This window comes from Triticum dicoccoides, chromosome 4B (genome assembly GCF_002162155.2).
Source record: "Triticum dicoccoides isolate Atlit2015 ecotype Zavitan chromosome 4B, WEW_v2.0, whole genome shotgun sequence".
Classification (NCBI taxonomy): domain Eukaryota; kingdom Viridiplantae; phylum Streptophyta; class Magnoliopsida; order Poales; family Poaceae; genus Triticum; species Triticum dicoccoides.
The window spans coordinates 13,416,104-13,427,883 of record NC_041387.1 but is presented as its reverse complement, the minus strand read 5'-3'; the positions used below and the strand labels follow the sequence as shown (position 1 = coordinate 13,427,883).

Below are 11,780 nucleotides of genomic sequence, written 5' to 3'. Positions count from 1 at the left end.
GCAATTGTGTTGGCAATGGTAGCAGGGATGAGCCGACGTGAGGCCAACCGACGCAATTTGTAGAGTGTTGTGCAATCTTCTCGATACACATCTCCGGCGCCTTAGTGTGTGCTTGATTGTACTGAAAAGTTGTGCTGGTATCGGTGACTTGTGTTGTCAGCTCCGAGAGCTACGGATGCACACATGTGAGGAATCATGGAGTTGCTTCGACATCGCAGTGGTCATGGTGCTCCCTGCCACCACTCCTCCCATGGTCTACGTTGTGATGGTCTCAAAGGGATTGAGTCTCATTAGCGTAAGCATGGATCGATGGGTGGCTTTCATACTAAGATTTGTCATGGACCTAACATAGTTTTGAAAAGCGAAATGGAATAGAGAGAAAACGGGGTCGAGGGAGCGAGACACGAAGAACTCAAATAGGAATTGGACAATAGAATAATAGTTCTCGGGTCCTCTTTTTGTGGTGTAAGGTTCGTGCAATGTAGTCTAAATATGTATCCTCACTTAAATGCCAAGGAATAGTCGATTCCATTGCAAACACTCTTGCAAAAGCCCTCGCGACCCATGGTCATAGCTACACATTTTATCCTTCTAGCCAGCATCATTTGGTTAGTGACGCAGTAATGATGGTCGTTTTTAACATAAAGATATAGTATTTATGATGGTCATGGCATACTTGATTAGAGTTCGCAAATTTAGAACGAGGAAAGTTGCCATTCCTGAAACAGATCTTGGCAGAAAAACACCTTGTCTCTTGGCCGAACCCCTCTTCCTCCTCCCGCGATGCCCCCGCAGGCGCACTGGAGGCCAACCCTAGCCGCCAGCGGGGCATCCCTCCTCCCCTCCCTCGCCACCGCCAGGGGGCGCGCCTGGCGAAGCCCGGCCGGCGCCAGCGACAGCGGGGTGCTTCTCTTCCCCTCGCATGGGTGGCGAGGCGCGGGGCGACTCACCCGGGCTGGGTGCTGCGCTACGCGCCGGGCGCAGCAGCATGAGGGCGCACCGGGGCTGGTCGACGGCGGCGGCGCAGCGGTGGTGCGTCGGGCGGCACGGTGGTGGAGGTGCGCCTTGGTCGCCGGGATTGGCGAGGTCGAGGCCAGTTCTGGGGTCGGGCAGCGCGGGATGCTGGTCTCCGCCCCTGCCAAGGCCACGGCAGGTGGTGGTGCGCCGCAGCACCGGCTGGCCGATGGGCGGGGTGACCGGAATCCGGAGGCTACAGCGGTTGGACGATGGCAGGCAGCGTAGATGGGCTTCCTTCGCGATTGGCGGCGGTCCTTTGGGTCTCTCCTTGTCGGTGGATGGGTGTACATTTGTGGCCTCGCATGGAGCTGCGTTCGTCGCCGAGGTGGGGCGACAGGAGGTGTCCGGTGGGGAGGCGGGATGGAGAGATGGGAGGCACCGACGATCTCGGGACACTCATCGCTGGCACAGGGGTGTGCCGTCCCGGATGTGTCTGCTCCCCTCCTCCCCCGTTCTCCGGTCGTGTGTGGGTTGACACGGCTCTGGCGTTGTTCGAGGCGGGACGTATGTTGCGGTCTCTTCGGTCGGGTGTGCCCTTTGGCCCAAAGCCGGTCACTTTGGTCGGTCTTGGGGGTGTCTGGATGCAGGGCGGCGGCCCTGGCAGCGGGAGGCCCGGGGTTCGTGGGCGGAACTTGCGCCTCGGGTGCGGGCAAGCGGCGATGGCCACGCAGGTGGATGGTCGTTGGTGGTTGCCGAAGCTAGGATTCATCGGAGGGGTGGGCGTGCCGGGGTACATCACTTGCCCAATCTTGAATTGGCCGACGGCGGCAGCGTCTGTGGACACTGTATCCTTCATGAAGGCTCAGTCGCGGTGCCCTTACTCCTTTGAGTTGCTCCGGGTGAAAACTCGATCTTTAGGATCGGATGGTGGCGGCTATCAGTGGTCGTTCCCTTCTAGGAGGCACCATTTTGGAGTCCTTGTTACGTCGTTTTACATCTCACCTCTCCTCGGAGGACTGGAGGTCTGCTTGGCTCCAAGCGGATCATCCTCGCGCATTTGTAGTAGCTTGGCAGTCGTTGGGGTGGTGTGACGGTGCTCGGCACCCATGTATCTTGCTCTGAGTGTGTGTGTCATGTGTGGTGGTGACGTGAGTTGTATCGTGATGCTTGTAGATCGGTGATTTATATATAAAGCGGGGCGAAAGACTTTTTCGATAATTTAGAACGAAAAAGAACAATACTTACCGTACACTCCCCCGTCCCAAAACAAGTGTCGCCGACTTAGTACAACTTGGGATGGAGGAAGTATTTTGGATCGGAGGAGTAATCTCTTTGAAATGGGAAATGCGGTGCGCATACGAGCAGCGAAGGTTTGTGTTTGAGTGTTGACGTAGGGAAGTCTAATTATACAGCTCTACAAGGGCTCTACCGAAAAATATTTTTCTTAAGCCAAAAAAAAAAAGAGAAGCGCATTTCACACGGCGGAGAGCCAACAACCAATTCCCAAATTCGCCTCCTCGCGTGCGGTTTGATCCGGCTCAAGGTTCCGCCCTAATCCGGCGTCGAATCCGATGGCGGCCAGCGCCGGCAGCAAGATCCGCAACGCCAAACTGGTGCGAATTCTAATCTCGAGTGTCCGGCCGCAGCCATTGACCGCCGGATCGCCCGGACTGGATCTTGATCGCTACTTGGAGTTACTTAGTAGGAGTGTCTGGCTAGTTCTAGTGTGATTGTCTCGTGGGAGTGCTCCCGATCGCATGTTTCTCTTGAATCTTTTTGATGGGTCGAGTGCACAATTGATGGTGGTGTCGCTGCTGTTAGGACGGCTGATAATATCATGTAGTAGTAAGATTATGTTTGCTGCGGAATTCTCCAGCAGATGTTGTTCTGCGCCAGTAGCCACACTTTCTTTTTCAGTCAGGGGCGCGGAGCTTGTTCTTAGATACTGTTACTAACTCTTGTCTTCGGGGGTGTAAAATGCATGAGAAGATGTGGTCATTAATTTCTTTTTTCTTGACTTAAATGTCTCACAAGCATGGTGATTTTGGGCTCATAAATGTTTCCCAGTTCATATCTGAATTCCATTTTGATGGTCAGTTTTACGGCGAATCGCTAAATTATGTCCCGAGCATTTTTTTAGTGTGAAACATATTGATTTTGCGCTTTTAGAATCTCATGGGCTATGAAATGCCGATGTTTTACTGTGCTCGCTTTTTCAGGTTCTTCTTGGCGATGTGGGTGCTGGGAAATCCAGCCTGGTGCTTCGGTTCGTAAAAGGACAATTTGTTGAGTTCCAGGCAAGTCGTCGATTCACTCATTCTGTTAAACATAATATATCTGTAGGTTTTTTCTGAAAATGATCATTGTATTGGTCTATTTGTCTTCAGGAATCGACAATTGGAGCGGCTTTCTTCTCTCAAACATTGGCCGTTAATGACGAGACTGTTAAGTTTGAAATCTGGGATACAGCTGGGCAGGAGAGGTATCACAGCTTGGCCCCCATGTACTATAGGGGTGCTGCCGCAGCCATAGTTGTCTATGACATCTCGAACCAGGTTAGTAAAATGGAATTGGTTTACCTGTGCCAGTTATAAAATAATAGGCCTCGATGACAGTTTCCCGTTATTTACATATTAGCTGCTTTGGCCGATGAACAATGGTTATGACTCCTTACAGTAGTATGTTTGAGTTGTGAGTTCAATTGGGGAATTAAAAGGGAACCAAGAATAATTGTAGCGGAGACAGTAAGTCAGGCAAGGTAGTTTCCATATGGCGTGATTTAGTTCTCAGAACACCTTTTAAAAATTTGTGGAGGGAAGCAATGGGCACTTGGGCACTTGGGTAAAATCTGACAACTTGGTTTCTTCAGTCACTAATCTGTTCCAAGAGAAAGAGAGATAGTGAAACTATGGAGAAGAGAAAACATTATTCAAGTAGACCTGCACCTGCTTACCTTGTATTGCAAAAGAGTGGATGCCTGTGAAGAACTGCAGGGTGCCGTACGTCATAACGGTAACAATGTGGCAGGGGCTACGATTTCGTATGCATGACACCATAAATGCAGTTAGCAAAATTTGGTGATGGTTAAGTTTGTTGTTTACTTGCCAGCAATGAGTGGGTCTTGGTGAGAACATGATAGAAATATCTAGTTTCGCTTCCATGCATTCTCTGAAAGTTTTGAGCTTTTAACACACTTAAGTACTAGCTACTGGTTGTTGATCCATATGGAATACCTTATATTCCTTTGTTGCACATGAGGTCAACAATCCATAGTTAACGGGCAATGATGGGCATTGATAATACTTAGTCAACGACCAATACACGGTATTCCTCAAAATAGTTCTTGACTATGGATGTATGTTTGCTGTGGTGCTGTTTCAACGAGTTTCTAGTTATCACGGGACCTCATCTGTTTTAGCATGTTCGTACCACATATGCACTTTGTGTTTGCTGCTTGTATATGTTGTAATTCTATTCTGTGCTCGAAAAAGGATTAACTTAATCTAGAAGCAGTATAGCTACCACTAAGTGCAGGGATGATCCCATTAAGGTTTCTTGTAACTTTATTATTTTTACCTTCAGGCATCCTTCACCCGAGCAAAGAAATGGGTTCAAGAACTTCAAGCTCAAGGTACTCCACTTTATCATTTGAAGACATGTCATCCCTGATGTTTGATCATGTCCGCTCAGCCTGTAAATTGTATGGCTAACCAGCTCCTGAAATAGTTAGCTTGTACGAAATCCATTTCACATTTGACTTCTTTGCTCATTCACGTTTGTGATTTTGGATCTTTTCTGAAAATATTTGTGCTTTTGGATCTGATTAATGGTAATATAAATACTAATAGTTAACAGAATCGGGCCATGTGAAAGGTTTTGTTGCTTATTAATACAGACATATTAATTTAGCCTTTTCTTTGGTGCAGGAAACCAGAATACAGTAGTGGCTCTTGCTGGCAACAAAGCTGATTTGCTCGAGGCGAGGGAGGTTCAAATAGAGGTATTTAGTTCATTTTCTTCCTGGTTGCTTGGAACCTTCCAAGTCTAGTATTGTACATGCATTACTTTGTCTATGTTTCACTGTTCTACTTCACCGAGGTTTAATTTGCTGCCATTGAAAATATATATGGTGTTGTCAACTAGTAATTCAAACAATCTGCCTTTCATACTATAATATGCACTATCAGCATCACATCATATCTCATTCTTACTTCTGTTAATTTGGGGTTCAACAGTTGTACACAGAAAATCTCTCTGTGAGCACATTAAGTCCACCTTGTATTTTAATCTGTTTTGTTGTAACATTTACACAGAACCTTATAATTTGGAGGAAAATACTTGATATTGCACGTTCACATTGTTTTTAGTTTTCACAACTTCCTACTGTGGAACATCCTGATGCACATATCTGCTTTCTTTCTTGAAGACAGCATTACCATCATTTAGTCTTTTGTGCCTTGCTTGCTTTAGTTACAGGGAATTTTACACATTTGCCGAGACCATCAAAAGTAACGTATTTATGTTTCCTGCAGCATCTAAACATGGTTTAAGAAATAAAAGACGGCAAGGATACTATTATTTACTACTATCAGCACGTTCATGCTATCTGTTTTTGTGTAATCTTGCGGAAATTGTTTTGGTAGTACTCGTAGTAAATTTGGTGGTACTCCTACCAACCATTTCAAATGATAAGATACACTCCCTAAATTGCATACTGAAGGGCATGAATGTTTTCTGCTGTGATTCAGAAAACAAGGCGCAGAGAGAAATTAGCACTAGTTTTGGTGAAAATGCTCCCGAGTCCACAGCCCTTTCCTCCTCTAATCGTGTGCTGGCTTAATTACCTGGTGCACTAACAGCCCAACGTCCTCGAATCCAACTAGGAAAATTAAGTACAGCCCAGCGATTAATTAGGGGCAAGATTGGAAAGAAATCTAACGGAAGGGGGTATGATTTTTTCCAACTCGTCTTTTCCATTTATCACTTCTCGTGCATTTGTAAGCTATATGCTCTCACTGACTAGCAGGGAATATGAAGTCATGACAAGGATAGCTTGGTCATTTTCACATCCGTCTTTTCATGATTTGTACAACTCATTTTGCCCAACCTGGAAGAGATTAAACTATCCAGGCTGAGCTGTTATTGGACAAAGCAGAACTCCGTGTTTAGTTTGGTATCAAAGCCTCACGCTCGACACACAGTTGGTTATTTCTCATGTAGCACCAGCTTGCTTGCCCACGCAAGAGAGCTGATTTGGCTCTCTGCGCTGTCAAGAATTTATTGGCAGTTAAGAGCACCCATACCAAGGAAAGCAAGAGTGTTCATCTCCCTACCAAATGTCTCCTCCTTGCCGAGCAAGGCTATAACTACTTTATCCTAAGTTCTGAACGCACCCTTAATTTTTATGCTTACTCGTGGTCTTACAATTTGCGACGGAGGGAGTATGGAAGCAAGAAATATGAAGTTATGACAAGAGAATGTGCTACTTCATGTTGCTTGCAGCATTCGGTTTACTTGATGTGGGTGTTTTTTATCAGCTGAGGTAGCTGTTCTATATTTATGTGTGACATGAGGTTCATTTACTGCAGGAAGCCAAGACATATGCGCAGGAGAATGGCCTCTTCTTCATGGAAACGTCTGCTAAAACTGCAACCAATGTGAATGACATATTTTATGAGATTGGTGAGTCCACTTGCTCCACCTTTTGCCCCTTAATATAGACTTTTGTCTTCTTTTTTTTACTTGTTTGTATTTTATTTTTTTGAACGCGGAGGCAAAAGATTTGCCTCATTCATTAATTAAGGGAGGAGACAAGATTTGCCTCATGCATTGATGTTATATGATTAGATGCTAATGTTTCATCGATTCCTATTGCAGCGAAGAGATTGCTTCAGGGGCAGGCGGCGCAGAACCCACAGGCGGCGGGGATGGTTCTCTCCCAGAGACCCAATGAGAGAGTGGTCAGCGCGGCTTCGTGCTGCTCCTCCTGAAGCATCATAAATTTGGTCACATTCGTCGTCTGTGAGAAATTTTGGGAGAGGAATCTCGACAAACTATCGTGAAAGCGCATTTTGGGAGAGGAATCTCGACAAACTATCGTGAAAGCGCCTCTTGATCCTGTGCCTTATCTGATATACTCTATGCGCTACCGTGTCCGCCTGTCTTCTTTCTTTTCTTTTTCGTTCATGCATTTGTCATGTAAATACCCATACTTGAATGCCGCTGCAGATATCGTAAGTGAGAGTTACCTCCAAAGTGGTTGATTGTGCCCCCCAGAAATTGTTGCTCCTAAGTTTGATGTTCAGAGAGTATGCAACGGGTTATTCAACAAAGAACACAGCTGCGTCGCGTGTGTAGGAATTTCATACTAGTTCGATGGGATCAGTTTGGAGATGGTTTGCAGAAAATTTCAACCAAATTTTGGCACAAAGAGCGAATATAACAAAATTTGACCAGGAAACAACAGGTAATGTGCAGGGGAATGCAACAACCATGGACACAAATCTACCCAATTTTACACATCCCAGGAATAACAACAGCTCATATATAATATCTCAAATTAGATCATCAAAATTTAGTATGAATAAGAGATGCAATGGAATTATCTCCTGGCCTGGTATACACAGATTGCAGGATTGGAAGAGGAACTTCAGTACATGCCAAACTGGCCAGGAAATCCCAGCTCACCGGAAAATAACGCGATTTAGCCTAATCTAACTTGTTTGCTAGTATTATACATATTCACTTTCCCTAGTTACGCCGATATGTTCATAACTTTGCACATCAAGGTCTCAAGCAGCAGTGCAGGAACACCAAGCAAGTTGGCGTTGTACTTCCGGTCCGCAAAGCCTAATTCATATATTCATAACTTTACACATTCAGGTCACACGCAGTGCAGCACGGCAGGAACACCCAGTTACGTTGTACTTCTGGTCCGCAGAGCCTAATCCGATTTACGACCATTTCGACAGTGTTTTCATTACCCCTTTCAAAATCTTCGTAAACCACATTGCGTTCATGACAAAGAGCACCGACGGCACGGTCAGTGTCAGGTAATAACCAAATGCGTGCATCTTCATTATCTGTTGTGAAATCAATTGAAAAGTAGGTAAAAATGTGTCAGATGGCATATGGATGTTGTGTGCTAAGGAAAACTGAATTAGCGAATTCCAATGAAGATCTCCAGTACCTGGCTGTAGTGCAAATAGATGTGGTAAAATACATACAGGAACAAAAATATCCTTGCCACCTGAAAGAAGTAGACCAATGCTATGATCAAAAGAAAAGATCCCACCACCAAATACTAGTGCAAGAACCCTACTAGTATAACAACCAAGCGGCAAAGTTACTTTGTCGAAAAAACTATACGACTGCATGAGGTTACTCACAAATTATGAACGTAAAGCAGTTCTTCAATTTCTACTGATCTGTGATCCCTTTATTATACTGTTTTACTGAATTTCATGATTTCTCTTTGTTTACAGAACATTCAAGACAGTTCAAAGAAATACTCACCAGCCATACAACAAATATCAAAATACCATTGATCAGGTAGGCGCTCGACTTCTTCAGTCCAGCGGTGTCAAGGAACCTTAAAATAAAGAACAATGCATTACAATCAACACTACAGGGGAAAATATTTCAGAGAAAAGTTGAAATTCATTCACTTGTTTACCATCTCATGTTGATTTCAGGGGTGGTTGTTTCTGAAATAAGAATCATGTACGTGTAAAACTGCCCCTCCCCTGACAACATTGTGTAAGCTATTGCAACCAGAGAAAGAGTATGATGGAGTACCTGAAATGGAAACACACAACCATAAGCAGTTGCAAGTCACACACAAGTTGTCAAATTTCGAGACTGTTGACAAATAATAATTATTTTGAACCGAATCATTGCCAAATTATAGCATATTGACTTATTTCAAGTATAATTAGATTGAAGTTAAATCTAGTTCACTAGCAAATTGCATATATGTAAGATTTGGTCACCTACATATTCCATTCCACCAAGGGAAGGAAACAACCAGAAGATCATTGCAAGATCAGTGATGAAGTAACCCACAGAAACCTGTAAAGCACGCAGCCAGGACACACATGTGAATTGAGCAATGAAACAAAAGTCCAGCATGAAAAGTATAAACTTTAGTGACCAATCATAATACATGTTAAGAGGGTTAGCCAGTACCCCTAATGCAGAGGTGGAGATGATCGAACTGCGGAATGTAATAGGCCCATTAAGTTGATCTGAGAAAAGATCCGTAGATGCAACAAGATATACTGATACTGCTGCGATGAAGATCGCATGTGCACTGGACATACCCCTGAAACAGGTATAATCGGTTGTCAGTTTGCCACTATGAGATTTATGAAAAGAAAATATCATGCCTAGAGCAACATATATGTACTAGCTAGCTGTAAGACCGACCTGTTGTTCCATTCAACACGCTGTATTTTTGTCAAAGAAGAATAGCCCTTGAAGTAGAATGAGCTCAGTATCCGTGTGAGATCGTAAGCCTACAGGATAAAACATAACCTTTGTCACAGGAAGAAACTAGAAATATGCAAATGGATGGTTAGCAACTGGTTTTGTGGCGTCAAAAGCGGTTGATGCTGGTGTAAATTGATATAGACAGCAGCCAGCGGATGCTGATGAAAGTAAATTGTGTCGCATTTAGAAGTTCTGAGAAAATTGTTTTGTCGTTGACGAAGATGGAGAAATATGGTTGGAGGTTGAGTCACAACTCACAACCCAAAGTTTTTTGTCTTGTTCTATGTCCTTAAATGAACAGAAGGGACACAAATTGACTCAACTTGAGAGAGATACTATTCTTTGGTTTTAATGGTGTTAAAACTTTGGCAAACTTATTTAAAGAGCCACTTGTTAAAACTTGCACAAAGTTAAAATTGCAACGATGTCCAGAATATGTGTAGTGAAGTGGAAAATTAGTACTCCTGTACTATGTTCAACAGCACTTTAACTGGACCTCTGTAAAAAGGAAGTACAGTACTAAGAATTAATTTTTGTGTGCACAGTTAAGACCATTAGTCCTGTTATAACAGACCAAATATCTACCTAGTCCTATTTGTGGCAACTAGCCTGCCATAAATACTGGGCGCCCTAGTGTTATTTTCCTAGGGGTGTGGTGTAAAATGCACATGGTGTAACCAAGCTCTTCGATATAACCAACAGATGTTCTCATCATCTCATGAAAAAAATCAACAAGGCAGAAATAAGTAGCACAGGGGTTACAATCATCATCAACTCTAACTTGGAAACCACAGGGATGGATGAAATTAGTACCATCTTGCAGAGGAAGACGCCGATGAGCACGGAGGTGTAGGGGACGAGCGGGTCGGCCAGCAGGTAGTCCCTCATCATCGCCTGCGCCTGGTTGCTGTAGGCCGTCATCGCCATCCTCGCGGATCAAGACACCTGCATCATCATTGCACAGAGCGTACGCTGAGAAGATGAGCCTGCATTCCTCTTTCGTTCGTTCAGAGAACAACATCCCACGGAACACCTCGGGCGGATCTCGCACGCACTACTACTACTACTACTACTACACGGCCTGCTGTGATGATCAGAGTCAGACGTGCTCCTGGCAAATCGACGGTGATCGAAGCATGGCGCAGGGCCTCCGTGGCTGTGACTCTGTGAGCGAGCGCATTGACGAGCTCGGTGCTCGCCGGGATGAATCGGCGGGGCGGGCGGATCTCCATTCGCGGGGGCGCCACGCGCGGAGGTAATGCAGCCGCGCGCCACCAAACGGCCAAAAGAAGGCGCGCCGCACCATCAATCAAAGGGGGAAAAAGCAAACAGAAGCTCCACCGAGGAGACCCGGCCACAAGAACAAGAGCAAGAGCAAGAGCAAGAAACCCCACCCACCCCCGAAAGCAGCGGCAGCAGCGGGCGGCGGGAGCCAGCCGAGCCGCAGGAGGGGCCTCGGAAGCGCGAGATCCGGGCGGGAAGGGCCGGTCAACAAGCCAAGAAACGATCCGCACCTCTTGCAGGGGAGGGCCGGAGGAGCAAGGAGGAGCCGCGAACCCTACACGCGCGCCGCGGGGACGGGGACGGGGAGGAGGCCCGGCTCCATTGCTTGCTGTCCTCCCGGCGAGCTGGGGCGGCGCTGTCCCGGGCTGGCGGCGAGCACGACGAAGGTGGGGGAGAGGGAGAGGGGGGGGAGCAGAGCGGCTGGCTGGCGAGCGAAGCGGACAGGGAAGGGGAGGAAAAATATGTCTGTTGCTTGAAGAAGGAAAAGCTCGGCGCCACCACCCATCCAGCGGCCCCTTTTGCCACATTTGTAACCACCGCATTGAATACTGATTTGGTGCGATAAACCATCGTGACGGCGAGTAGGATTTCCGCAGTTTAGCAAGTGAGATCAAGCTGGCTTCCTGTGGTCCTGTGATTGCCGAGGGCTCGTGCTAATCATTGCGTGTGCCCTCGCACTTGCCGAAAAGCTTTGGCGGTGGGAGGTGGCCGTACGTCAGGGGATCCGGCTCCGAGGGGGAGGGCAAAAAGGGTCACTTTACGCGCAACGGAATCACCGCCGCACTTGGGGCTAGGTTTTCGTAAAAATCGCCGTGACCACATTTTCCCCGTAAAATGGTTACACGTCCGCATAACACAGAATCCCCGCAACTGGAATGTGGATCTCCTGTTGCCAAGCCAATCGGCTGATGGTTACATATACATGGAAGCAGCCCTACATGCAGGGCACGATCACAGGAGGAGGCGCTAAACTAGGAAACCTCCTGGAGACTAGGACTGCTAGTTACAACACTGATCAGATATACATTACAAGTGTACAAACGTAACGT

At 46.3% G+C, this 11,780-nt stretch overlaps 2 protein-coding genes across 3 annotated transcripts; one reads left to right on the top strand and one right to left on the bottom strand.

Annotated features, from left to right (window-relative positions):
- Positions 1-2,411: 2,411 nt before the first annotated feature.
- On the top strand, positions 2,412-7,229 carry LOC119294592 (ras-related protein Rab5A-like). The gene is made up of 7 exons (XM_037572804.1): positions 2,412-2,570; positions 3,177-3,254; positions 3,345-3,512; positions 4,540-4,588; positions 4,884-4,957; positions 6,546-6,639; positions 6,835-7,229. Exons 1-7 carry the CDS (start codon positions 2,529-2,531, stop codon positions 6,945-6,947), a joined length of 618 nt encoding a protein of 205 aa, XP_037428701.1. The 5' UTR covers positions 2,412-2,528; the 3' UTR covers positions 6,948-7,229.
- A 254-nt stretch (positions 7,230-7,483) lies between these two features.
- LOC119294591 (TLC domain-containing protein 4-like) lies at positions 7,484-11,226 on the bottom strand. Of its 2 annotated transcripts, none has more exons than XM_037572802.1 (9): positions 10,962-11,226; positions 10,261-10,392; positions 9,385-9,473; positions 9,145-9,280; positions 8,953-9,027; positions 8,633-8,754; positions 8,473-8,548; positions 8,147-8,206; positions 7,484-8,039 (listed from the first exon to the last, which is right to left on the bottom strand). In XM_037572802.1, exons 2-9 carry the CDS (start codon positions 10,372-10,374, stop codon positions 7,911-7,913), a joined length of 801 nt encoding a protein of 266 aa, XP_037428699.1. In that variant the 5' UTR covers positions 10,375-10,392; positions 10,962-11,226; the 3' UTR covers positions 7,484-7,910. The 2 variants fall into 2 exon arrangements, with proteins under 2 accessions (XP_037428699.1, XP_037428700.1); XM_037572803.1 differs by lacking the exon at positions 10,962-11,226 and adding an exon at positions 10,846-10,949.
- Positions 11,227-11,780: the final 554 nt, after the last annotated feature.